Below are 27,726 nucleotides of genomic sequence, written 5' to 3'. Positions count from 1 at the left end.
TTGATCTGTGCCATTCTGTATTTGTTTGTGGGGTTTGTAGCCTATTTTGATAGTTTAGTATTCCTTATAGTTCCTTACGGTTTTCTGTTGTGTGGAAAAGCACTAAATCTCCATTTTAAAGAATGCTCTATCATACCACTAGGTGGCGGTATCTATCTGTCCACTGCATCCTGTTTCTACTAAGTTTAATGTGTTGGCCCTCAACTTTTCACCGCAGCAGTATGCACATTTGTGTTAAATCCATTGACTACAGTGGATCCTGTGATGGGACTGTGTGCTGTAAGCTTTGAGGAAATGCCAGAGTGCCCAAGAGAATCAACACCAGCAGAGTGCACATTTCATGTCCTTCATGAGTAGCACTACAGCCCATGTGAAACTCTTGTGAGATTAATCTTTATCCATGTAGTATGTAAAAACTAGCAAACATATAGTTTGCCCCAAAATTAAAAATACTAAAAATACATATTTTTCCTCTTACCTGCAGTACTATTTATCAGTCTAGTTTGTTTTGGTGTGAGCCGCTTAGAAATATCGTCGATTGAGATGTCTGCCTTCTTTCGATTATAATGGAACTAGATGGCACTTGGCTTGTGGTGCTGAAAGTGCCAAAAACATACATCAAAGAAAAACAACACAACAGCAATGAGTGAAATCCAGAAACCACGAGCTGGTTACCCATAGACTTTGTTGTGAGCAGTTTCATGCAGGAACAATTTTCTTTCTAACAAACTGCACCAGCCAACCATATCAATGTGCAGAAGGAAGCGCACCTATACTGCTAGCCAAGGAGGAAGCCATCGATGTTTACATCTCAAGCTGTCACGGGCACAAGCCTCTTGTCTATGAGTAGATGCCTGCTTCCTTGTTCGCTGTGATGCTTTTGGTGGGTGTACTTCAGCAGAGAGAAAATAGTTCCTACATGAAACTGCTCCCAACCGGGTCATAATTTCTAGAAAAAGTCATTGCAATTGAGTTTTTCAAATGTATTTTTTGGCACTTTTTTAAGCACCTCAAGCTGAGTCCCATCTTGTTCCATTATACAGTATTTGAGTGAAGGCAGATGATATCTCCAACACTCTACAGCCTACACCAAAACAGTTGAGACTGATAAATAACACTGCAGGTAAGAGGAAAAATATGTATTTTTGATTTTGGGGTGAACTATCCCTTTAAGCAATTGCTTTTTGCATTACTCCACATTATTGCAAAAGAAATTCTTAATCTACAAGTTGACTATCAAAAAATTATACTAACTGTTAAATAAGGCTTCATTTACCAGCACTGGAGTAAGTCCGCACATACAGTGGTGAAAGGTTACCCCGAAAGAGACGTGGAGAAGTGAGATTATAATGAACATGTGCAGAAAACAAACTTTACCTGCCCATGATAGATTTGTCAATATTGACCTCAGCAGTAGCGTAGTCACAGTGACCTGTTTTGGACGATTCAGTGATTGGGTGCAACAACAGACTACAGCCAATGAGATTAGAACACACTATCAGTGCAAATAGGTTAGTTTCCCAACTGAGATCAGAGCAAATAGTGTTTAAAAGCACGACATTGAGGAATTATGAACAAGGCGTCTTTTGGAACATGAAGAGGAGCAAATATTATATGGCCCAGACATAAAGCTGAGATTTCTATTTAAAGGGGCCTTATTCTCGGCATGTACTTACAGAAAGCTTTATTTCACTCCACTGTATGAAATTATGCAGTCACTGATGTGAGAATATCAGTGTGAAAAAGAGAAGTATCATTGCTAAAATTAGTTGTTTTCATGTTCCCTTTGTGTCGCGGCTGTGTGATTATGATAAAGTATTTCCTCAGTTCTTTCTCTAAATGCAGAAATATAACTTCAGAGGCGCTGTGTAACGTTTGTCTGCATTGGTGTAAAGGAACAAATCTGTCCGCTTCAAAGAGTTAGTTTGCTGATTTTATTAATTTCCTTATCTGCTTTTATGCATGCATAGATAATTTTAAGGCTCCAAATGTATGATAAGGAGTAGGATTTTTCACATTCTCTGTACTTTTGGAGATACTATCAGTAATTGGCCATTAATAATTAATTTGACACAATTTTTATGGTTCCAACTGTATTGTAATTCTCAGTCACACACACACACACACACACACACACACACACACACACACACACACACACACACACACACTAACACATACAATCAAGACCAGGAATATGAGGAAGCATATTCCTTCATTACTTCATAATGAAGTACAGGTGTTATTGAGTCTTTTACCGTTTTGGTTAAGGTTATGAATAGGTGAACTGCAAAGAACCAACATGCCAACATCTTATTTTCGCTGACTGAGCCTCTGAAAGCACCTGCCTCATGTCCCGCAGCTCTACACTGATCATCTGCAAAGTCGTGATAAATGCAGACAGAAGCCGTGGAGCATGAGGCATGAAGACCTCCTCAAATAGAAACCGTGTCCTCTGAAGGGACTCACTTTAAAAATCTGCACCTGCAGGGCTCGCTGATGTAACCAAACTGTCTGTGCTTCCTTAGTGAAAGAGAACAGGAGGCGGCTTCCGGCTGCCCATCAGGTAAATTTGCACAAAGATACAGATTTTAAAAATCCTTTCCCCTCACTTTGTGCTTCTTGAGTTACATGATGTACAGTAAATGTAAAGACAGACCACCAGGTCTGAGGGGGATTGGGCTGTATATCTGATAGTCAACCCTCCATCCTAGAGACCCACAACACAAGTGGCCATACAAAATTTTTCTTCTTTACTGGGAAACATTGCACATTGCAAGTTTCACTAAATGTCCCATTGCGGTGTCAGTATTCAAGATTTACAGCAATATGTGCAGTGACAAATGAGCAGCTTTCTTTGTTCATGACATGTATATAGTAGCTTATTGGGAATTTTTATTAATGGCCTAATAAGGAAAATCACATCAAGTTTTTGTGATTGTCAGGGAATCTTACAGTAATATAATGGCAAAAGTAAGTTTTGTAGAATTTAGGAGTTACAATTATTTTATTTCTTCAATACTGCATCTGTCATTAACACATCACTAAAAAGCTCCAAGGACCAAAGGCCAAACATTTTCTGGGTTAGTGTGCCCTGCCCTGCGCAGGCACTCTCTTGCTTTCATACACACAATACAAACACAATCACAAATTCTGAATAATTAACACATGTAAGCCAACAAGATAAGTATTTCATCTCATCACATAACATAAATACTTTGAGTGTGATCAATTATTTATATTTAATAGCAGATCATGCAATGGTGTTTAAGTATAGGGGGGAGGAATCATTGAATTTATCACAATATACAAATACCAGCACAAGACAGAGCTTAGTGTACATATTTGGTCGATGCTGAACTTTTGATCGCTGGCACAATGCAGTGTGAGAAAAGGGAGTGAAAATTCCACACATCAGTTACAGCAGAGATGCAAAGTGACAGCAAAATCACTGACTGTGGTTTATGTGCAACAGATGAAAAACACAAGCAGCGAGTTTTGAGAAACCAGTGGCCGGACAAAGTGTTATATGGTTATTGTTTTGTTACCAGAGAGACCATTTCATCCCAGGGTACAGCCAGGGTTCATAAACAAGAAATTATATAACCCAGGACACCAGCTGAATGTCATTATTTTGTTGTAGGATAGAAAACAAGCAGTAATCTAAGTTGTCAGTTGAAAGACGGTTGAGCAGAGCTTGGTTTAACACAGTGTCGGTCACATTAAGTTGGTGCATGCTATATTTTTTTGAAGTAAAACAGACCATTTCATCTTTTTTATATTAGAAATGCAGTGTATTGTTATGACAGTATTGTGTGTTTTTGTGTTTATGAGGTATTATGAGGTTAATGTGAGGTTCTTTACAATACAGTTCAGTGATGGCGGACGAGGACATTCTGTGACCAGACTTGAGCAACAAGTGCGTCCACTTAACATCCTGTTTTATTAAGCCGTTTGAGGAGAGGTTGTGTCAAGGATACCTATGAAAACAGTTTCCAACGAGTGATCCAGTGTGTGGACAGAGAAATGTCCTATTACTGGTGCAGAACTGCAACACATTTCATGATCCGTCATCTTATATATCAAAGCCTGCTAAATGATTGACTTACACAGGCACACAACGCCTTCACATTGTGTTAATTCATCACTTTAATACAATATTATTATTATGATTGCATTAACTTTATTGATATAACACCTTTGTGTGGCAGCACAGAGTGTTAAGTGTAATCTCCCTGTGCTAGTTTTTTGGGCGGTCAAATAATGTAGGGTGTGGTAAACAAGCCCTCAAAGAAGGATTTTCAGAACTTGAACGTCACTAGTACGAACAATGTTGTCCTGCAGTTTGCAGTTGACCTTTCCGAACATTCAGGTGTGGCCAATGATGTTTATTTCTGGGAGTAGCCTTGTTTTAAAGGTTTACTTTGGGGTGTGAAATGATCCTGATGTTCTAGTCTAATTAGTAATGAAAAACAAAACAAAACAAAACAAAGAACAGATGCTAAATGTAAAGTGGTGAGCCTATAATGGAAAATAGTAAATAAAAGTAGAAGACGTGCTTTCAACAAATTACCAAATTACATAAGTAAAAATACAAGTATTAACTTAAAAATAAAATTTAGGTATCTCATAATGGTGATATTTGAAAAATAATTCAAGTATCAGGAGTAAAAGAGCTCACAGTGCATAATACAGAACTCACAATACAGTGTGTGTGTGTGTGTTTCTGTGTCTTGGGCTTTTAATTAAACTTAACAATTAGATATAAAGTTAACTTAAATCAAGACTAATTTATTGGCTTTATAATTACAAACATTTTTCAAGGCAATCGGTTCCCTAGATTTTTCAAAGTAAAATCAACTTGTCAGATTTTACAGTGTACACGTAATGGAGTGGAAAAAGAGAAAACACTGTGTTCTCTAAGGTATTAAGTACGTATAAAGCGAAATAACTACAAAAGAAAAGCTCAGTCGGCTACTTGGAAAGATTTCTTTCTGCGCTGTTCTTGAGTAAAACATACTTTCTATTCCAAGCAAACCCTTTGTTTGACTGAAAACGGTCCAACTGGATGAGCCCGGTGGCCTACATAAAAGACTACAAGTCCCAGTGTTCTCATTTCCGGTTTTAGCGCACTGCAGCCAATCAGAAGCCTTCTGGATTTATGGCAGCTATCTGGGGCACGGGGCCAGCGCGTCTAGCCAGCTCGAAGTGCCACGACTTCACAGCAGACCACGGATTCTCCAGCGGAGCGAGTGAGGGGGAAGAGCACTGGAAAAAAGCTAGTTAGCTAGATAGCTGGATAAACAGGTAGCTTTGCACATTAGTGACTTCATTTAACAGTTTAAACCTTTTTGTCCTCTCCATTCCCTTTGAAGCAAGCAGACGTAGCCACATCACCAGCGAGGTAAGAGTGGGAGTCTTGGAATTTTTTATTCATTGAGCCAGCCGCTAGCTAGGGATGGGAAGCTATCTGCTGCTAACTCCTGGGCTAACTAGTAGTACGGAAAGACAGCCGATTAAAGTTATCTAAAATCATTTTAGTTTTTTTTCGCTTCGCCAGGTGTTTAGTTTACATTTTTATTACAGCATCTGTAACACTGTTCTGCAACGTTAAGCGACACTTTGTACCACAATGTGCAGGATGGTAGCCAAGTTCATTGATTCATAGTGTTAGCGACAATGCTAGCTCGCAAGTAATGATTGAAAGCATTTCACATAAAAGTAATTCCAAGATTAGACAAGATTGTTTGAATGTATGCTTGAATGTGAAAGGATGCAAGTTGTCTTCATGTATCATACATCTTTGAGGTATTTTTACTTGTGGCCTCAGTGTTGTAATTGTAGTATTAGTGTGATTTTTAAACTATCTTGGAAGTTCTTCGAAGTGGATCCGATTTTTTTTTTTATCAATGTAATGTATGGAGTAAAGAGTGAGCACGTTTGTGGAAAGTCTGCACGATTTTTTATCATACTTAAAAGTATCTGAAAACTTCAAGTAATGAAAGACGAGCACTTACTTTCAAAGGAAAGAAAATGTGTGCATTTACATGTTTTTGCATCCATGGCTCAAAAAAGTTAATAGATTTTAATTTTGGCTAAAGACTAACCCATGTGCTTATGCACCCCCTGTAGGTATGCTATATAGTTGAGACTTCAGGGCTATAAACTATAGAAAGTTGACACCTTTGTAGGTTTCATCTTGAATTTATATCTCTTACAGACCCTGAGATGCACATAAATGATCTCCAGAAAGTCACCCTTAATCAGTTTTCTTGAGGTCCTCTTTTTCAGTTTGGTCTGAATGGAGATGGACTGTGTGACATCACAGATAAGGAGGCAGTACAAACTCGTCCCTGTTGCTTGCAGCTAGTAGACCCTGCACTGAGCAGGGACTCTGGACTCGGTTTTGATTACACTAAAATAGCTCAGCACTTTTCTTCTACCATGTCGCAACCTTAGTTTGTTTTAAAACAACAAAGCTCAACATTGGTCTTTTGTTTTATGAATTTATATATTTTTTTATTACATAAAAATAACTTTATCCATAACATCAACAAAGATATAACTGATAGTACTGCAAGAATAAATAAATCAAAGAAGGGGGTTTTAGTGTCCCTAAGCTGCAAACCACACTCAGCCAACTTTTCTCCCCTGCAGGCTCAACATTTGGTTTGTGAGGAGAGCCTTAAAGGGGTAGTTGGAGATCCCTTAAAGGGCTGTTATTTTTTATACAGGGCAGGAAATGAATGCAAACCACCAGCCAACTGCTGGAATTTTTTGCAGTTCCTGGTAATGTACTTTTTGTCTGAATCCCCTTTTGCCTCTATGGTTTGGGTTTTGCTCCCTGCCTTAAATTCATATTTAGGTTGTTTTAAAGTAAGCAGTTAATTTGTATCAGGCAAGGCAGCTTTATTTCTACAGCACATTTTATATAACAAGGCAATTCAAAGTGCTTTACAAAGCAATATAATATAAAACTTAATAAAAGATACAGATTTACAATAAAAAAGGAGAGAAAAAGAGAAAATATTTGAAAGGTCAATTTAATTACTAGATGATTTGCATTTTTCAAAAAAGATCACCATTAAAAATAGCAAAAGTGCAGAAAAGAGGTGCATGAATGAAAAGATCATTTGAAACTGAGTTAAAAGATAAGTTGATTGCCCTTTTCAAACATGCACTTAACTTCATAAGCTTTGATAATTTAAGCAGCATTCATTAAATGAGGAAAAAAGTGACATTTGTGACAAAGTCATTTTTGTGTAATAGTAGTTTTGTAAGTAGCCCACACAGGATCCAGCAGCCTTTCCATAATTCTTGTCTATGGCTGAACACAGCAGCCGCATTAGAAGAAACAGCAGGTATGATGTTTGTATGTGCAAATTAAATAATATTTACTGAATGCTTACTCCTTACACTGAAACTGACATTTTTCAAGAATGTGATCTTTTGTGAAAAAATATTTTCAGTGCTTTTCTGTGTATATTACAACCAAAATAATGTGTCTTTTTCTTGATGAGTGAGATTATATTTTCATATAGGACCTACTGTATTTTAGTTCATCCTGCGCCCCCCTGAAACAGCAGTGTAAGAATCCAAAATTATCATTGAAGAATACAAAGAAATTAAAAATGTCAAATAAGCCACTTTTTAGATAAAGTACTATGAATTTGACATTTCAAGTTAAAAACCATATTTTTAAAGAAATGTTTCCTCGAGGATTTTCTTTATTGTATGTTGGGGGGAGGTGATTCTTAGACTGGAGCTGATATTTTGTTTGGTGCTTGAACTTACCCAGAAAGCTTAGTGCTGGCCGTAAAAATGAACTAGTCAGTGTATGAGAATTAACTATGAGGGTGAATTTGAGTTGCATGAATACACGTTTGACCCAAGATGACAGGCTATATGGCAACTGGGACACAGTTTGCTAGTCTGTATCATGTAGCCTGCCTCAAGGCAAAGGTTTATGGGGAAAACAGCGACACCTTGAGGTGTTTAAAAGAAAGGCTGAGGTTGTTCTTTGGGCAGCACTGATATATAATCTCTCCATAAACTGCTCTGTTAATTCAAAACCTGCTAATTCAGTTTCATTTTGCAAAGGCACAACGTGGGAATTGGTATGTAAACGTATGTCTCCTCTCGTTAGAAATCTTTGGTTGTTCACACAGCCAGCAATTTCTTTTAGAAAAATAATATTTTTCGTCGTTAACTGTATTGACAAGTCTGCCACTCTCTTTTCAGGTGAACTGAAATTGAACCATGGATATCTATGACCCCCAGACCCTTGGGATAATGGTGTTTGGTGGATTCATGGTGATCTCTGCTCTAGGGATTGCTCTTGTCTCCACCTTCTCCATGAAGGAGACCTCTTATGAGGAGGCCCTGGCTAAACAACGCAGAGAGTTGGGTAAAATACAGTCTACTCGCTCTGAGAAGAAGAAGAAAGACAAAGTATCTGAGAAGAAGGGCCGCGGAAAGAAGAAAGAAGAAAAGCCCAATGGAAAAATCCCGGAGCCTGAAAAAAATCAAGAGGAAGTTGAAGCTGATGCAGTCATCGAGGCTGCTGCTGCTCCAGTGGTAGCTGCTGCTCCTGCCCCTGAACCTGTCCCCGCTGTAGAGGCTAAACCAGCTGCAGCACCTGCACCAGCAGAAGCCCAGCCAAAGACTGCTGCTGAACCAAGCCCCGCTCTCACCGAGCCCTCACCTGCACCCTCACCTAAAGAGAAAAAGAAGAAGAAGGTGGCTAAGGTCGAGCCGGCCTCTGCCCAAACAGCTCCACTCGTGGCTGCCGCTGCACCAGTCAAGTCCTCCGCGGCCCCTGCAACAACCCAGGCCCCCGTGTCTGCCCCAACTAAAGCAACCGCCCCATCCTCTGCATCTGCCCCACCCAAGTCCGCCCCTGCACCTGCCAAGTCTGCCCCTGCTAAGTCTGCCCCTGCACCAGCCAAAGCTGCCGCGGCTCCAACCAAGTCCACTGCAGCCCCGGTCAAATCTTCACCTGCTCCATCCAAGACCGCCCCGGTGCTGGAAGCTGTCACTAAAGACGTCCCAGTGATGGCTGTGCCCCCGGTGGGCTCCCAGCAGGCTCCTGCTGCCGCAGGAAAAGTACAGGAGCCCAAGAAGAAGGCCTCCAAGAAAAAGGCAGAGCCTGGTAAGTAGACGTGTTTCAGATATATGTTTATATATCTGTTTGTCATCTTTTAGTTGAAATTGTATATTTTATTTAAGTAAATAAACTACTACTACTGCTACTACTAATTATTATAACTTTATTTATACAGCAGCTTTAAAAACTGAGTTTACAAAGTGCTTTAACAAGGAAAGCAAAAGCAGAAATGAGATTTATCAAAGGCAAAACAACAACAAAAAGCCAAGCAGTCCTGCTGAACACAAACGAGACGAAACAAGGGTAGCGTTAGCACAAAAAATGGAAAAAGAAGACAAAAAATGCAGGATGCAGGACACAAAAAAGGTATTACATAACCTGCAGTTACAAGTGTGGCCACTATGCCAAAATCACTGCACAGGTCTGCTCCATCTGTAGGTTTTTGGTAACCCTTTTGGTAGCTTTCCCTCTGTCAAAAATAATATTCTTTCACTGATTTTTTTGGGCTTATCAAACTAATGATTAAACTGCTTTTCAAAGAAACGTATAAAAGTTGCCCGTTGTTTGGTCTTGGCTAAGTCCACTGCCAGATATTTCTTTCCTGTTTCCTGTTAAACCAGTCATCGTTTGTTCGGTGCATTGTTCAGGGACTGCTTTTGTGCTAAGTGTGTAGTTGGGACCTCGCTGGTGTCCACATCAAGTCTCTAAAAACTTAAATGAACCACAAACCCTTTATCTGCATATTAAGGATCAAAGCCATTGTAGTCTTATCAATATGTTGTTACACTATTTTAGCTCATCACTGTTAAAATTAGCCTCCTCCTTTTGAAGTGGAAATTATCGTCTAGGCAGGAACTCCATTAGCCATAACACTGGTGAAAGCACTCGATCTTGAATGTTCAGAGCTGGTGTGGAGGCACGTCTGTAGAGTTGAGTCGCACGTGCGTACAGTCACAATCTACGGCAGTAATACCCTGTCAGTAGTGATGAACTTCTTGCTGTGTACCCATGGAAAGCAGTGCCAATGGCAGTTGTGGGTAATGTCTGGCACTCAGCTCTGGAGGGCATAGAGCACGCCAGCCTGTCCAAACACCACTGCCCTGTTTTGTTAGCTGACAAAGGCTCTCAGTGCCCTGACAATGGGTCGGGAGGGGAGACGGGTTCTCCCTTGCCTGAGGCTTGTCTCCGCCTGGTGCCACAGTGCCCCATCATTTTGCCATCCGAAGCTGCCCATGGGCCCCAGACCCAAAGGACAAGTCTCAACCTTGTTCTTTTCCCGAGGCAGTGTGGGAATTCGGACTTTACTGTGACGACCTAATGAGCTTTACAGGGTTCCCACACATTGTTGTGGACAAAACTTCAAAACTTTTCCATGACTTTTCAAAGAGACAAATGATTATTTTTCCTTTACCCACCTGCGCAGTGTTTTTCAGATATATAAGATTCAAACTCTATTCAGACAGAATTTCAGCAATTTGTGTTTTTACAGTTTCTGTCCATTATATATATATAAAAAAAACTTTTCTATAACACCCCCCCCCCCAAAAAAAAGTAAATGAAAATTGCAAAAATTGCCAAGAATTAAAAGGAGAAAAAAAAATCTGCCACAGTTGTGAAAGAAAACACACCTTCCAAACCCATTCTCTTAAAAATAAATTTAGAAAAGTTTTCTTTTTTAGAAAAAAAAATCATCCAAAAAAAAAAAGATTAGAATGCAATTATCTGTAAAATTAACACAAAATACAGCCATTTAAAGTTGTATGCCCCTTCCCTGAGCCAAAAGTGCTTAAAAATTATTTGACTTGCATAGTGGGCATAAATGAAGGGAAAGATGGAACACAAGGAAAACAAAGAATCTAAATTACATTTATGTAACTTTATTTAACACAACACATTTCCATGATTTTCCCCAAACTTTCAATGATTTCTACTAGTTCCCTGACTTGTCCGAGCCCGGAAAATGTAATTGTAAATTATTATGATTATCATGACTTTTCCAGGTTTTCCATGACCATGGGAACCCTTGCGTTAGAACTGTCTGGTTGTTGCTTTTCACTGAAATGTTTTGTGTTTGCCTCTTTAGTGGCAGCGGTGGACTCTGCGGATGCTCCTCTGTACCTGCCCTACAAGGCTCTGGTGTCCACCATCAGTAGCATGGTGTTCAGCGAGGGAGAGGCTCATAGGCTTATCGAGATCCTGTCTGAGAAAGTCGGCATCATTCAGGACACCTGGCACACGGTAATGGACACTGCAGTCATTGATGACGAAATGACAACCGTTAAGAATAGATGCTTGAGGCACTGGATTGTTCACTGGATGCATATGAGACCTAAAAGTAGACCCACTTTATTTTTGTTTTCTTTATGTGTGCGTATGTGTTTTCAGGCCACGCAGAAAGGAGACCCAGTGGCCATGCTGAAAAAACAACTGGAGGAGAGGGAGAAACAGCTGGCAGCAGAACAAGAGGATGCTTCTGCAGCAAAGAACCGTCTCAGAGAACTCACCAAGGTTAGACAAACAAGTGTCTCTCAGGTCAATGATGCTGCTCAGGTGCTGTATTCCTACCACAATGCATCAGCCGGTGTGTAGTCCTGCTGGCAGCCCCATGAGACACTAAATACTCATTACAGCAGAAAACAAGTTGTTGAATGGATTCTTAGGTCATTTTAGTGAGGCAAAGCGTGCAGATTAGTCTGAAGGCGAAATATAAAGAAAAAGCCTTCTAAATTAAAAGGATTAAATCACAAGATCATATACTTGTACATGGATGCAGCCCTCTTTATCTTTTGTCCTGAAGGTGGCACTACAGGAGAATTAACCAGGTGACTAAAGTATGAAGGGATGACCCAATTTCAGTGTATGTCATGAAATACTTATTTCAGCAGATGGGTGGCAGTACAAGGTGACAAGTCCATCCTTAGGTTTACAGCAAATTTTGCAGAAACTAACTTTTTACATTGCTTTTCACGTTTTCATACCCATAACCAAGTTTTGAATGAGAAATTGTGTCTACATGTTGGCGCTTGAGGAAAACCCAAGGTATAATAAATGTTTAAATTTGTCCTCTGGTGTCTGTCTGTACTAAATTAATAATCAGCAATGAATCTAAATCTGCTCTCTGACTGTGGTGTACGTGTAACAGGAGCTGTCTGCTGAGAAGTCCAAGGTGGCCAGTGTGGAGACGAGACTGAGCTCCCAGCTGAGCAAGAGGGAGCAAGAAATGATTGCTCTGCAAGCTCGCATGCAGGCCAGTTACCAGGACCATATAGCCCAGACCCAGGGCCTCAATGCAAAGGTCAGTTCTCATTAACAATAATGACACTGGTGGATGAAGTACCTGAAAGCCACACATGAGTAAAAGTACAGATATCTTACCAGAAAATGACTTTGCTACAAGTTAAAAACAAAAAAACGTTTTTACAGATCGCCAGCCTGCAGGACCAGCTGGAGAAAGGCCCCAACGCCCAGCTGGCCCGTCTACAGCAGGAGAACTCCATTCTCCGTGACGCCCTGAACCAAGCCACCAGTCAGGCTGAGAGCAAGTGAGTGTTTCCCTTTAACAGTAATGAGCAGCAGTGATCCATAATGACGTGCATCTTACCTCTTTGTAATACTACTCATTCGAGTGACAGTTGAGTACGCTGTGTACATGTCAAAGGAACAAGAACAAAGAGAGCAAAGCCCGAAGATCAGCTCATATATTTGCAAGGAGTGCTTCCCTCACTTCTCTCTCTGTCTCTCTACTTCTGTCTTGTATTATGCCCTCAGACAAAATGCAGAGCTGGCCAAGCTGCGTCAGGAATGCACAAAGTTAACCAAGGAACTTGGAGAGAAGACAGAAAGTCTGCTTGCCGATGAGCACATCAGGAAAGGGCTGGAGGCCAAGGTCTCCGCCACTGAGAAGCAGCTCTCCATGCTGCAGGTTGGCCTGGCTTGTGGGAGCACCACATCATCTCTCGTTATGCATTACACTGGAAGTGATCATGTTTCCACAAGGAAACAAATTTATTCCATCTTTTTTAAAAAAAAAAAAAAAAAAAGCTGTTTCTTGTTTGAGCATCCCATTAGTTAGAGTCTTCCCAAAATGTAAGCCTTCACTTTTCCCACCTATCCCCAAACCTCTGATGTTGTGGGAAGTTTAATTGCCTTGTAATCACAGAGCTAAGGGGTGAGCTGGAATGCGGCCATAAAGAAACGGCGCTGCAGGCAAAATGTGTCTCAGCACCAGCTGGAATGTGTGCATGTCAGAGCACCTCTCCTCTCCGGCCCCTCTGTTACGTGCTGTGAACGAGCAGGAACAGTCTGATGGTATTTACAGCACATGACTCTCAGACTTTAAGTATATCCCTGCCGCACAGTCTCTGCTCATTTGCTGTTCTTATATCAGCCTGCGCCGTCACTCACTGACGGAATGCTGTTGTGGCGGTCTGAACTATTACGTGTTGTGTGGAGCGAGTGAGTCAGCGTGTCCTGACAGTCGAGTGTTCCTTTGGTTTAATCATTTACAAACATGCGTCCTAACAATTAAAGGTCCTCAAACATGTTATGTAATAGCTACAGCATGTCACTAGACATGCTAAAATCATGCAAGATGGTTCTTTTTCTAATATCTTTGACTTGAGATGCATTTTGCTCCCATAGTTAAATGTGTTTCTGCGCTGTGAGCAGCCTTCAGTCGTCACAAACAATCGGCTGCTTTGACTGAGACCGTCACAGAAGCACAGACAAGCTTATTATCTCAAATCCCCTCAAGTTCAAAGCACTTCCTGCAAGACACTTCCTTAAAAATTTCCAAACAAAAGACTTGACTGTTAAAATATGTATTTTTTATTTTCTTGCCACACAACCTTAAGCCAAATCATATTCTGATAGTGGATTATCTGTGAATATTCAATAATGTTTTTTTCTCTTATTGCGTCGCATTATGATATTTTAACAGAACGGCACTGATATTTCCTTGTGAATCAACCCTGCATGTAGGATACTTTTCTGAATCTCTGCTGCCCCCTGCTGTTTTTCTCATCATCTGTGCTGTTGTCAGGCCAGCCATGGGGAGAGCGAGCAGGCGCTGCAGAGGAGGTTGGAGGAGGTGTGCGAGGAGCTCAGAGCAACACAGAGTAAAAACAACAGCCTGCAGGCCACTTTGGAAAATGCCCAGCAGGACAGCAGCGCCCTCTCAGGTCAGAGAATGGAGGAAGGACCTCTTTATGGTTACCAGATGTGCATCTTGATAGTAAAATAAAAAAGGGATCCAGTGGCTGTATCACAAAATACAAAATGATGAATAAGTCCTAAGCGCTGTGTTTTGTCCCTGTAGAGTTTCAGGTGCGTATTGGGAAATTGGAGGCTGAGATCAGTGAGCGTTCTGCTCAGGTGGACACCCTCACTGCGCAGCTGGAGGAGACACAGGCAGAGAAAGGCCAGCTCGTACAGCAGGTGGCCACCATCAACTCACTGCTGGAGGCCAGCCAGAGCAAAAAGGAGGAAGATAACAATCAGGTAGGATGCACACTGTCAGTTTGAGTTTTCTGAAACATCCAGACGCTTGACCACACATAGTCACCCACTAATGATGTTTGTTATGTGCAATTCAGCAGGTGAACGCTGCAGAAGTGGAACAGCTAAAGCTCAGGTAAGTGTTTGAGCGGCCTTTCCTTAGAGCTGTTACGACAGGCTCGAATGCTGCAACATAAGAGGGCACGCAACGCCAGGTCAGATGCAAAAAGAGAGCATTTATATACAGGAAGAACAAAAACAAATGATACAAACACAAAAAGCTGGGTGCTGGTGCAGGGAGTCAGAGAGAGTGTGAGCAGAGCATGCAGACACTGATACAGGCTCAGCCCACAGCTTCACACAGGTGCTCTCACACAGCTCTCAACCAGTCACCACTTAGTAATAAGCTGCTCCTGAAACAGAGAGAGCAGGCACACATACACACGCAAAATAAAGCATGACAGGAAATGTAAAACACATAATGACATGTAACATGAGTCAACATCAGAATCAGAGCAGTTTCATTCATTTATTGATTGAAGTGCAATGCCCCCCTGCAGCCTTCAGGAAAGAGACAACCAGTTGAGCGCGCTCCATGAGGAACTGAAGCAACTCCAGATAAAGCAGGAAGCTGATGTAAGTTTTGCAAACATCCGTTGTTAAGATCTATTACCAAATAGTATCACTTCTTGATTTTTAAAGGATTTTTTACTCTTATTTAATGCATACTAATGTGCACAGGGGCTCTACTAATCACAAACAATGTGCTGTTCTTACAGGAGAACACTATTGTTGAGCTGGAGCAAAAAAGTAAGAGGTATGGTGCTTTTTTACACTCCATGTATTTGACACAAATCCCATGAATTTCCCACACCTTTGTTTGCTTTCTGCTTAATTATAGTTTATCCAAATTGTGTTTTCAGTGAGGATGTCGGCCTCATTGCTTCACTTCAGGATGAACTTAAAAACCTCAAAGAAGAAATGGTGCAACTTAAAAACACACCAGTAAGTGTACTTCTCGATTGTTCTTTTAGAGCTGCCCTGCACAACCAAAAAAAAAAAAAAAAAAGCACTCAGTGACTTATTTGCATGTCCTCTCTGTTTCAGCAGTCAGATAGCTCCACAGAGCTGGAACTGCTACAGAACAGGTAAATGAGTCTTGGCATGTGAAAAAAGTTCAGTCCCACAGTTTTTTGGTCTGTCATAGATCTCACTTTTGACTGTTTTGGTTCTAGCCTGACTGAGAAGGATGCCCTAGTCACGTCACTACAAGAGGAGTTGAGAGAAGTGAGAGAAAAGACGACCAATGACGCAGTAAGGCTCCTTTTACATGCTAGTGGCCTATCTGCTTTCAAATGAATCACCTTCCTGATTATGTCATCCTTTGTTTGAGCAGAACGTCACGGCAGAACTGACAGCTTTTCAAACTGAAGCCAAAGAAACTCTCCAGACACTCTTCCCACAGATCCCCTTAGAGACAGAGCAGGTAGGAAAAGGGGGATTTCACAAGAGTTGCTGAATGATCGTTGTTATGTAAAATAACGTGCACGTGAATTATTTACATCTGTTTTTCTCTTCACTTAGTCCAACTGGTTACAAGTATTTACACAGAAAGCGCAGGAGGCTCTCAGCCAGCAGAGCCAGGAGTCCCAGTCGAGCACAGCGTCGCCTGTAAGCCGCAGTTTTATACGGTTACCGTATACTGGTTTAAGATTAGCCCGGCAGAAGAAGTTCTGAATGTTTTTGCTTTGTTTCAGGAGTTGCTCGAAAAACTGAAGGAGGCCGAGGAGAGCCATGGCTCACTGCAGGCCGAATGTGACCAGTACAGGACAGTCCTGGCTGAAACAGTGAGTGCTTTGGAGATGGAGTTGTGTGAATATGGGGTACATTTAGGCAGTTCATCTAATCTGGCTTCCCTTTCCCTTTTAGGAAGGAATGCTGAAACATCTGCAGATGAGTGTGGAGGAGGAAGAGCTGGTATGGAAGTCCAAGATGGCAAACTCAGAGGAACAGCTGAGGGTGGTATGTTACAACAGGGCTCCCACAGATCCTGAGAGACTCTTCAAAGGCACTGAATTCAACAATAAAAGTCTTGATTGGTATTAAAATGTCTTAAATAAATCTTTCAAAAGTCCTAACATTGCCAAGACACGGGACGTAGAATTTTCTGAATCTTTTTTTTGTTTAACGTTGCAATGCAAATTCTCAAAATAATTGGTGACATCTATTTTTAATGTTTTTCTTTTTATAATTGGTAACATCTATTTTTAATGTTTTTCTTTTTCTTTTTTTGTTACAATAATCATTTAGACAAAATTGTTCCCAATTGCTGGTTTGTGTTGTTATTTAATTACTGTGGTTATTATTTAAATCGGTCTTAATTCAGTTCTGACTGGTGTTAAAAGAAGTCTTAAATCTAATTTGCCTTAAGCTGTAAAAACATGTACACGACCTTCTTGAAATCACTGTGATTTGAACATTTTTTTTCCACCATATGTGGATCCCACTTGCTTATTGTTTTCTTTTTTTGTTTGTTTGGTTTTTCAAAAAAAAAACTTACAATAGTCCCTCTCTCACATTACCAGGCTCTGGAGAAGATCAGCCAACTGGAGGCAGAAACCATAAGTGTAGAACAGGTGAGCGCTTTCTACACACTGTTGAAATTGCCCCTCGATTGTAAGCTAGCAGGTCAGAAATGTGTGATTGTAAGTAAACCGGTTTGACTCGGCTCTCGCTGCAGTTGAAGGAGCAGATGATGCTTCTGGAAGCCCAGCTGGAGAAGCAGACAGACAACCAGGGGATTTCAGAGGAGATGGAGCAGGTACATGAGCACCGTAATCTGCAGATCACTGTAACAGTGCTGATTATTTTTTTGTTGTTGTGTAAATTCCCTTATTAAAGAGGTGGACTTAAGCGTTATATACATTTAAAATTGCATTAAAAAATACATTAAGGGGTAAAAATTCTACTTATTTTTCTGATATTTTAACACCACAATTAATCAGCCCGTAGTCCTTTTTGTTGTTTTAGTTTTTGAGATAAATGTTCAGATTCAGACATTTCAAGGTAATCTTCTATCTTTTTATATATTAGGGCTGGGAAATATATGATATTTATTATGTTGATATTACGGAGACTGTATATCTTCTTAGAATCCGGATGTTTTGATATCATAAGTTTTCTGGTTTTAAAGGCTGTTTTAGGTAAAGTGATGTAATTTTCTGAATGAACCAGACTGTTGTCACTGATGATTATTTATAAAAATGTCATTGTATAAATATTTTCTGAAATCACCAATAGTCAATACTACAGTATTGTCACAATACTTTATTGGAAATATTTGGTCAAAAATATTTTTCTATTCCATTTTCTTCATATCCCCCAGCCCTATTATGGACTGAATAATATAAAAAGTTAAATTAAGGAAATAGTATAGAAAAAGGAGTCAGCGTAAAGAATTTGCGATCCTTACCTGATATATAACTCTGTATGGGAGTTTTTCACATGCGAAACACATTTCACATATTTAAAGGTATCAGCCTCCTGCGCTGCATTCAAACTAAACCTGTCTGACATCTGTTCCTGTCTGTGCTGTGCTCTGTATTCAGCTGAAGCTGCAGCTGTCGGAGTGTCAGCTCCAGCTGGATTTGGCCCAGAAGGAGGCCCAGGCACACAAGGAGGAGCTTGCACAGGTGACTTTACTGATTTAACCTACATTCCCATGCTTCCGGCGACAATATTTACACATTCACTTGCTAGTGCAACAGAGGTGAGACGTCACGTGTCAAGGAATTTATGGGAGCCTGTGTTTAACCTGCACAACCAACAAGGCGAGGTGTCGGTGGCATGCAGCACGAGGGGGATCCATGGATAAGAGGTTATGTAACCAGTGACGGCTTCCTGTTTCAGGTCAGAGAGCAGCTGGGCGAGATCACGATGCGGGCTCAGCGAGAACAGAACGGCCCAACTGAGGCTCAACCCAGTCAGGTCAGGGTGCAAAGGTCACAGGGCACCCTTCGCTTCCTGTCAGAGAGTACTGGACAGTGACAAACACTTCTCCGAGATCTCTTTATTTGTTTTTTATATACCACTCAAATGAGCCTCATTTCATTTAGTAGAAATTCCCCAAAATAAACATGTTACCAATTTGCCTTTGTGTATTTAGTGAGACGTGTTCTTTTGTGATCTGACTCAGCACGTGTCAAACTCTTGTCCTAAATAAAGGATGTGGGCATGGTACACGGATGCTAAGTAGCACATGACTTAAACAAAGAAGTATTTCCAGTTTGTCCAGTATTCCTCAGACATAGCGGCTGTTTACGCTAACCACTGTTTGCACATAACTCTAACTACTGCTTTTCCTCACCTTTTTCAGCATGCTCACTTCTCCCTTTTTTGTTTTCAGATATTTGTTTGTACGATTCTAACATAAATAGACAGCCAATTTGTCTTTAGCCTTTCACCTTAAATAGTCTGAGAGGAAACTAACAAGTCGAGCAGCTTTGGTGCGCCTGTGTGTGTGTGTGTGTGTGCGCGGTGCTGCGGCTTATGCACATGAATGTTTGCATACACACGTATGTGCCAGCTCTTTGTCTACGTGTGTATTTATTGTGGAGGTTTTTTTTCTTCCATCAGATCCAGAACGAGTTGAGTCAGACAACTGAGAAGCTGCACGGAGAGGTGGCCCAGAGACAGCAGCTCTCAGAAGAAATTGAGCAGGTAGCAGCCGTTGTTGATGCACAGTTCTTTTTTTTTTTAGCCTTTTCACACCAGAGAGTGACAAATAAACTCTCAGTGGATGACATCATTATGTATACGTGTGTGTGTTTGTTTACACCTCCAGGCCCAGAAGACTATAACAGAACTTCAGGCTCAGTTGGATCTCGTAAAAGATTCAGCGGAGTCCCCACAGGCTGACATGGAAGATGTTGCTCAGCTCAAGGTGCAGAAACTAATTACACCCAGAATCCAAACATTTAACTGTTAGTGGTTTGTTTTTATGAATCTCATAACCAGCAGAGTATTTCAGAGTGACAGGTGGTCCCACTTACTGTATAGAGGCCCAAGTGTTCAATATTAAATAAGACCTTGTGACGTGGTCATTTACTTCACTGGCACTGCCCTTTTCTTGATTGACAGATAAGACTTTGTGATGAAAATTAGTATAATCAGGGTTCATACAAGGTGCTTGAGGTGTAAAGTACTTGAATTCGACACTCAGAAACTTTTAGAATACCTTGAAAATCTTACATTTTTCAACTTGGTCCTTGAAAAAACTACTTCAATATAAATTAGAGGAGAACAGAATGATGTAGTGGTTTATGATTTATATTAGATAGATGTTTTCAAGTAGAAAGCAAACAACAGCTGTGGTTGGTAAACACCAGTAAATAGTCAGAACCAGGACGTTTTGCTAACCTGCAAGACCACTCACATTGGAGCAGCATCAGCCATTTTGTGCTGTAATTCAGCAAAAAATAAGCAGCAGTTGCAAATTGATTTTCGATCCTTGTGGCATCCTGTTGTGCTTTAAAGTATCGTTTGCTCCTGCTGCTTGAACAGGAGCGCCTGGAGAAGGAGAAGAAGCTATCCAAAGACCTGGGCCAGGCGGCCACCAAGCTCCAGCAGCTTCTCAAAGCCACTCAGGAGCAGCTGACCAAAGAGAGAGACACAGTGAGAACACTACAGGAGCACCTGGAGGGCAAGGTGAGACAACCGAGGCAGCAAAACTACACATACACACCTCTAAGCTCATTGTTTCAGTATGCTGGTCAGTTTTGACACAATATTTGTGTTTTCAAGGGAGAATATGTGGAGCTAAAGGAAGGAACGTCCGTCTGAGAGGAAGTTCACTGCTGACACTACAAAATAAACTGCCAAATATGCCTTATGATTACCATAGTTATGCATTCCAAAACTATTTCTTTCTTGTACTGTAGCTGATTGCATTTGTTGCAAATGTAGGAATCAAATGTTTGATATTATGAACATTACAAAATAAGATTAGAGGAGATGATCCTGCTACAATCTTTATTGATACCCACATTCCATCAACAATTCTGGCTATGTCAGAAGTTATTTATCCCCCTGCCTTATATTCCAAACATTTCCCCATAGTTCAGTGTTAAAAAGGGAAACCGATTGTACGTCAAACGTGCATCAACCTGTGCAATTACTTTGTATGTCTTTTCTATGTGGTTGAATGATGGAAACATTTTATGGGTCAATGTTTCATTACCTTTAGGGCCTGCTTTCCTCTGTAGCTGGCTGCCAATTACACGCATCGAATTTGTATGAATGAATAAACTACAGTGTAGCTCTATAATTCTGTTCAGTGTCTTTTTCCGAGTTGCTGCATAGGTGCAGTGGGTGCAGACAGGAAGCAATGTTGGTTGTTATATTTTGACATAGTTTCATATCCGGACTGAATCAAATGGCAAATATGTGCGCTGTGCATCCATTTCATGAGACTTTAAAACTTCAGAGTTGGCTTAGGGGGACTATACTTTCAACTTAGAACTAGAGCCATACTGCCTGGGGTAAGACGCTGCTCACAGAAACCTGTTACAGCCCTGCTGCATAGAGAACAGTCTTGGTTTCAGACAGGAAGTTTTACCACGCAGGAACATCCGCACTGTGTGCCATCATAGAGCGAAATGGAGGGTTGAAAATTAACTATATAGTTGCTCACTTTTGTTATCCTTAAAAAAGTGACTAGCGTGTTTCTTTTTTTTTTAAAAAAAAAAAAGCCTGATAAAAATGTGGCATTGCATTAGATAAAGCTTTACACACGGGAAGATCCAGAATGCATCAGCTGTTACAAACACAAGGAAGTATTGTACAAAATGGAGTTTATTTGCGGGACTCTTCAAGAGCCATGTATGGTTTTGTTTTAGGCATGATCTCTGTCATCCTCCCCTTCCCCCCCAACACACCCACAGTCAGTGGTGGATGAAGTGCCTAAGAGCCACACCTAGGTAAAAGTACAGATTTGTAGGAGAAAAGACTTTGGAAGACGTTAGTCACCTGTGAGAATATTGCCTGAGTAAAAAGTATTAAAAGTATTTTTGTTGAAAGTAAAAGTAACAACGGTAGTAACAGTTACTGTTAACAATGACAAAAACGAGGTTGTCTTCACAGGATTTAAAGAACAAATCCAGGTTACCTCCCCTCCCCCTCCTTTTTTAGATGTTTAGGGGACGTGTTGAAGTAAATGTATACATTTTATTTAGGGATTTTGTAGAATAAAAGTAAAGGTTGACAGAAATATTAACAGTCAGGTAAAATACAGATGCCCAAACACACAACCTGAACGAGACAATGGTGTGTGGGAGAGCAAAACAAGTGAAACTTTAATTAACCTTGATTAACTTGAAAAAAACAACAACAAAAAAAAAACTGAGGCAGCTAAGCTAACTGCTTGCAAACTCCAGCAACATATTAAGCAAACAATCACAGGTATGATATCGATTCTCTCACCCGACTCTCGCCAAGAAAGTGAAATAATCATCAAACTGAATGGTACAGCTGGTTGTGTTGCAAGCATGAAATGGGCAAAGGCATGAATATAAAATGTGTGTGAAGGTGTGATCATTAAAGGCAAATTACTGCCCGTCTTTGAGCTTTATTTATGGTATTGGTATATCACTGACTCCATAAACATGGCTGTAGTAATGGAATATGAATAAAGAGTAGCATTTGTGTAAGAAATTTCTTTTTTTATGCAACTGCAAATTTCATTTACAACTCTAAACTCATGCTTCCTGCTTTTTATGGGCCCATAAGAATCTATTATACTTTCAATATACACATTTATAATAATTAATAATAATTTTTATTTGTATAGCACTTTTTATAAATAAAATGCAACCTGCTTAACATGCAAGAGTGCCAAAATTTAAAACCTAACATGTATAAGACTAGATATGTATAATTTAGATAAGTAAAATAAAATCATTATACAGCACTTGGATACCATAATGCAGATACACACAATGCAAATCAATGATGTGTAATATTTGTAATGTTGTCAGAGAGGATTGTTCAGATAAATGATCGACTGTGAAGAGAAACAGTATCTTTCAGATGAGGGTGAGTTCAGGTAAAGTGGGACATCAGGTTAAGTTGCTTAGATAAGCATTTTAAGGATTTGATATGTGCAAAATCAATAGCCAGTCACCAAAACTGATCTTGGAATTGCTGCAAGTAGTTTAAACACTGGCTGAAACAACAACAAAAAAAGTTTAATAAAAAAGCTTTGTTTTTGAAATAAAATGTTTCATGTTGTGTTTCACTGTCCCAAGTACCTGAACATGTCAGTTGAAGTGTGACAGCTTTGTTCAGGTAAACATTTTCAATGAATTGTTCCTCCTCCACTGAATTACATAGATGTTTACTGTTTTAAAAATGTTTTGCATTTACTTAGTAGCGAGGAGGCCTGTTTGTTTTTTGTTTTTTTTATGTAAAAATGACTGTCCCCGTTTAAAAAAAGCTGTCCCACTTGCTGCCTGAGTGAGAGAGAGGGTCACAGTATGTTTGATTGTGTGTAGCTTCTAAAAGATTGTGTACTTGCATTTTATATTTACAGGATAAAATATCTGCAAAGCCTAAAATGCTTTATGAAAACATCACTTGACTGAGTTTTTGTTTTTAAGTGTTCTGTGGCTTATACCAAAAAGTGTCCCACATTACCTAAATTCCACCTAGATACTTCCCCCGGGAACGATAGGACATCCAAATGGGGTCCAATCACCCTGTACTGATGCAACAGCCTTTGAATTATTTGTGCTAACGTAGATTACTGTTTTGTTAAAAAAAAAAAAAAAAAAAAAAAAAAGTCATGGCACAAATAAAAGCCAGTACAAGTACAATTTTATCATTCATGAAATGAAGTTTAAAAATGGAAATTTGTTAGATTAACACTAAAAAAAAAAAGTGTGGCTGCATAATTACCTCAGGACTAACCATTGATCTGTGGATCAACGCTGACACCTATAATTAAGAGGAAAAACAGAACGTTTCTGCAGTGATTGCTAAATCGATAAACCAACACCATCTCATTTCAGCAGTAAATTTAGAACCACAGGTTTTTTTCTGTCTGTGGAAAAAGAAAAAGAAAACACTGGCAAATTTGGTTGCATTGAATTTATTTGACAATATTCAGACATTGGAGCATTTCTTAGAAAAAACTTTGTTTCTTTGTAAAAGTTGGACAATTTTTTAAATCTTTATTAGGTATTCGTAAATGTGTAACAGTCTAGGAAAAACAGATTCACGTCAAAACACACAGGCTGTGCCATTTTAACCTCGTAAACTCATAGGGATATTTTACAGGATACAGTGAACATACACACAAGGTACAATGGTATGGTGGGATCTTAAACAGTGTGTATGGAAATAAAAACAGGAAATTATTGAGATGAGAAGTATAAATGTACTAAGAGTCAAGAAACAGAAAATAGCCCCATCTCAAAAAAAAAAAAAAGGAATAAAATTACATCTGAATAAGACTGATTTCACAGCCCGGAGTGACTTGAGAGTTCAGTAGGGGACAAACGTCAGGGGTTTGTGTAAAAGGAGTCCAATCCCATCAAGAGCCCAAACCTTCCCTTTAAGCCCCCTTCCCCTCCAAATATCCCTCTAGATTTCTTATGCTATGAAACAGGGGAAAGATGGTTTGTTTAATTAACCCTCTGTTGAGAACAACCTTGACCCGTGGGCTTGCCCTCAAGTGAGATGATGACTTTTCCAGTAGCACACTCAAGCAATTCTGTGAAACTACCCCTTTCAATTTCTGCAGAGTCATTGATGTTCTTATTAACCTTGACACCTGTTGGAGACAAAAGAGGGACTTTGAGAGACTGAACATTATTCAATATGAACTAATATTATCACTGTCACAATAATAAATGTGATGAAACCAAATTGAACAAGCAAAAAGAAAGAAAAAACAACAACATAAACTCACCATCAAAGCACTTTGAAAGAGCGACCTTTGAGCTGGCGTAGCTCATTTTCTGTCTGACCCCTGCACAATCAGCAGCCCTGATGGGAAGTGAAGTCACCATTTAACTGTAGTATTCATCCAAAAAGAATAAGCCTCCTCCAAAAAAGATGAGCTCCTGACTACATGTGAGAATGTAACTAAGACAATATTGGACAGCCTTCTCAATAGTCTGCTGTCAGCTAAGGATGCAGAAAAATAATCAAGTAATTTAAGTAAAGGAGTAATTTTGCTTCAACTGCAATACAATGACCTACCACATTAGGAAGACCAGGTCCTCCTTTACGGTTTCAGTGGTTTCGTAGTGGCAGTCGTACAGTACGTAGCGGCACTGCTTGTCGTCCAGCTGATTCTTAAAGTGCTTGAAGTGATCATCCACTCCACACAGGTCTTTCTGAAGGATTTTTAGATCCGGTACAATTTCGCCCTTTGCTTCGTCGATTAGAAATGTAACGAATCTCAGACGGTCTTCCTCACAAGTATCACCTGTACGCACTTTCATTTTTTGGAAGAGGTCCTTCACACAATCATGAACCTTTACTCCAGACGCCTATTTAAAGAGAACACAAAACATGGCAGACATTAAGTACAAAAAACCATAAGACAACCAAAACCTGTGGTCACATTCACATCACAACACACTATGTTGGTTAACTTTTAAGAATTAAAACTTATTTACTGTTCCAAACAACTTAAGAAATGCAAAGCCTTAAGTCAGCTACATTATAACAGAAACACACAAAGACAAAAAAATTGCAGTTGCAAAAGATTTTGTGTTTTGAATGACAATAAGAAACATGACTTAAAAGTGGATGCAAATAGACTAAATTAATTAATTTCATTAGAAAAAAGTGATACCTCTTTTCTACTCCCTTGTTTTAATCATGGGATTTAGTTAGTTCAGCTTCAAGTCTAATTTTCCAGTTAAGTGCTCAAATTCCTGTAAAACGACAACATGATAAAAGACTATCATAGCATGCACACGAAGGTGAGATTTTGGGCTTTGTCTCATTTTTAAGCAGACTTTGTTCACTTGTACTTAGGTCTGGTGACAGAAAGCAGAACTGCAAGATGTTGAAACAGGAAGTTCTTCAAAACTAGACTTGGGAGAGATGTGTTGAGACTTTTAAAGCAATTCAATGTGGAAATGTTCAAGCAGCTTTTCAGCAGTAACATGCCATGGGCGTAGCTTCCCTATTGGGTTTTTTTTTCAAGGCCTCGGCTCTGTCACATTCCAGTCATTGTGGAACAAGTTAGCACAAGAACGACCGCCCCGAGGGATTCTCTCAGAACAAGTTTGAAGCACGAACAAAGCTCCCTCCATTTTGGAGGCAAAACCACACCTTGAACAAGCCCTTTCAGACACTGAGCTCTTTTCACTGCGCAAACCATTTCCTCAAAGAAACATCAAACGGAAGCCTTTCGCTCTAAAAATAATCACAACCAGACTTCACTGAGTTTACAGTTTTTACACATGTTGTTAAAATGAGGACATGGCAGTTCAAAGTTACATCCTCTCTACATTGCACGTTCTGTGGGGCACGCAAATCACGGAGAAGAAGTTGCAAGTTGACGCAGTGCAAATCAGTTCAGCCAAATTCTTTGAGAAAGTTACTCACCATTTTTCTTCAGATGTGTGAAGGAACAGGCAGCAGAGAAAAATGGCAGCAGCAGTCAAAATGCTGAAGGGTTATGAGGAAGGAGAGCAGGTTGACTCATAGAGGAGGAGCCGGGCTAAATGAGCACACCTCCAAAACCAGGCCCTTCCCCCTCCTCCCAGGTGTGACAGTTTCAGCTGCAACCTCGGCATTTGCATTTAATCACATTACATTTGAAGCCTAAATCACAATGGATTTATGTGCTTCATTGCCTGGCACAATATTAACAATTTTGATACCCTTGCCATAAACAAATTTGACATAGAGAGAGACTTTTCTTTTTAGGTGAAACCCCAGGTGAGCTTGAGTCAGTGATAGGTGGGAGCGGCACATATACCCTTATATGGAGAACAAACCTGTGCACATGTTCCACTCATCTGCCTTTGACATGCAGTTCAGTGGCCTTATAAGGTAAAAGACAGGATAAGTGTAGAGTTATGTCAAAGGGATTTATCCATCTACCTGCGAAAAGTGAGACGTTACGCCTCCATCAGATTCCAATAGTCACAGTCATTAGATAAATGCACAAAAACATGACTGTTTTTGATCCAGTCCTGCACAGTGAGCATTAGGTTTACCAACTAAAAGGCTTTATCTGGACAGAATTAACTTCAAGTCTAAGATTTAATTTGCCAACTGAGTTTCTTAGATGTTTTTTTTCTCCAGTTATGCTCTGTGAAGACTGATGAGTCAGGGCACTTCAGATGATTCACAAAAAGTGACTCTGGTGCATGTAAAATTAGAGCGTAGACTCAATGCGAGGCCTGTATTTCTCTGTTTCATTGCCATATAGTCACATATACAGTAGAGGGAGCGTAATTATATGTACATGACACTTCTCTGCAAGGCTTTTGGAAAACTGCATCAATTTTGAGAGTGAACAGACGTGTAAATGTTCCTTCTCTGTAGTCCAGGGGTGTAGCTAGGAAGTAGGAGCCCAGTCCACCCCCCCCTTTCCTCCTTTCCTCCAATGGTGGAAAATAACAATGTACCTTTACTCCAGTGCTGTGCTTAAGTACAATTCTCATGTACTTGACTTGGGTATTTCAATTCTCTGCTGCTTTATACTTCTACTCCACAACAATTCTTAGGCAAATATTGTTTTGTTTTTTGTATTTAACTACATTTATGTGATAAATGTAGTTGCTGTACTTTGCAGATTCAGATTACAATGTGCTATTATGGGTTAAAGGGATAGTTCATCCCCAAATCAAAAGTTTATATTTTTCCTCTTACCTCTAGTGCTATTTATCAGTCTATATTGTTTTGGCATGAGTGGCCAAGTGTTGGAGATATTGGTCATAAAGATGTCTGCCTTCTCTCCAATATAATGGAAGAACATGGCACTTGGCTTGTGGTGCTCAAAGCGTCAAAAATACATTTAAAAAACTCAACAAAAATGTCTCTCCAGAAATCCTGACCCAGTTACTCAAGATGATCCACAGACCTTGTTGTGAGCAGTT

General features: G+C 40.0%; 2 protein-coding genes across 5 annotated transcripts; one reads left to right on the top strand and one right to left on the bottom strand.

The window, feature by feature from the left end:
* Positions 1–5,182: 5,182 nt before the first annotated feature.
* rrbp1a (ribosome binding protein 1a) lies at positions 5,183–24,095 on the top strand. 4 transcript variants are annotated; one of them, XM_042502048.2, is made up of 27 exons: positions 5,183–5,404; positions 8,242–9,151; positions 11,190–11,344; positions 11,492–11,614; positions 12,249–12,401; positions 12,530–12,648; positions 12,875–13,028; positions 14,148–14,286; positions 14,424–14,605; positions 14,704–14,738; positions 15,163–15,238; positions 15,382–15,419; positions 15,526–15,607; positions 15,710–15,750; positions 15,838–15,916; positions 15,999–16,088; positions 16,187–16,273; positions 16,360–16,449; positions 16,532–16,624; positions 17,188–17,238; positions 17,343–17,423; positions 18,211–18,294; positions 18,512–18,589; positions 19,238–19,321; positions 19,446–19,544; positions 20,165–20,308; positions 20,405–24,095. In XM_042502048.2, exons 2-27 carry the CDS (start codon positions 8,260–8,262, stop codon positions 20,441–20,443), a joined length of 3,288 nt encoding a protein of 1,095 aa, XP_042357982.2. In that variant the 5' UTR covers positions 5,183–5,404; positions 8,242–8,259; the 3' UTR covers positions 20,444–24,095. The 4 variants fall into 4 exon arrangements, with proteins under 4 accessions (XP_042357982.2, XP_042357983.2, XP_042357985.1 ...); XM_042502049.2 differs by having other exon boundaries at positions 14,701–14,738; positions 15,713–15,750; XM_042502047.2 differs by having other exon boundaries at positions 5,184–5,404; positions 14,701–14,738.
* Positions 23,732–26,382, bottom strand: cfl1l (cofilin 1 (non-muscle), like). Its single transcript, XM_042502146.2, has 4 exons — positions 26,225–26,382; positions 24,863–25,155; positions 24,570–24,646; positions 23,732–24,431 (listed from the first exon to the last, which is right to left on the bottom strand). The coding sequence occupies exons 1-4, from the start codon at positions 26,225–26,227 to the stop codon at positions 24,283–24,285; spliced, it is 522 nt and encodes a 173-aa protein (XP_042358080.1). The 5' UTR covers positions 26,228–26,382; the 3' UTR covers positions 23,732–24,282.
* Positions 26,383–27,726: the final 1,344 nt, after the last annotated feature.

This window comes from Plectropomus leopardus, chromosome 13 (genome assembly GCF_026936395.1).
Source record: "Plectropomus leopardus strain MGB_pleo_1.0 chromosome 13, ASM2693639v1, whole genome shotgun sequence".
NCBI classification, from domain to species: Eukaryota; Metazoa; Chordata; class Actinopteri; order Perciformes; family Serranidae; genus Plectropomus; species Plectropomus leopardus.
The sequence above is the reverse complement of the archived record's forward strand: the minus strand, read 5'-3'. Positions and strand labels throughout refer to the sequence as shown.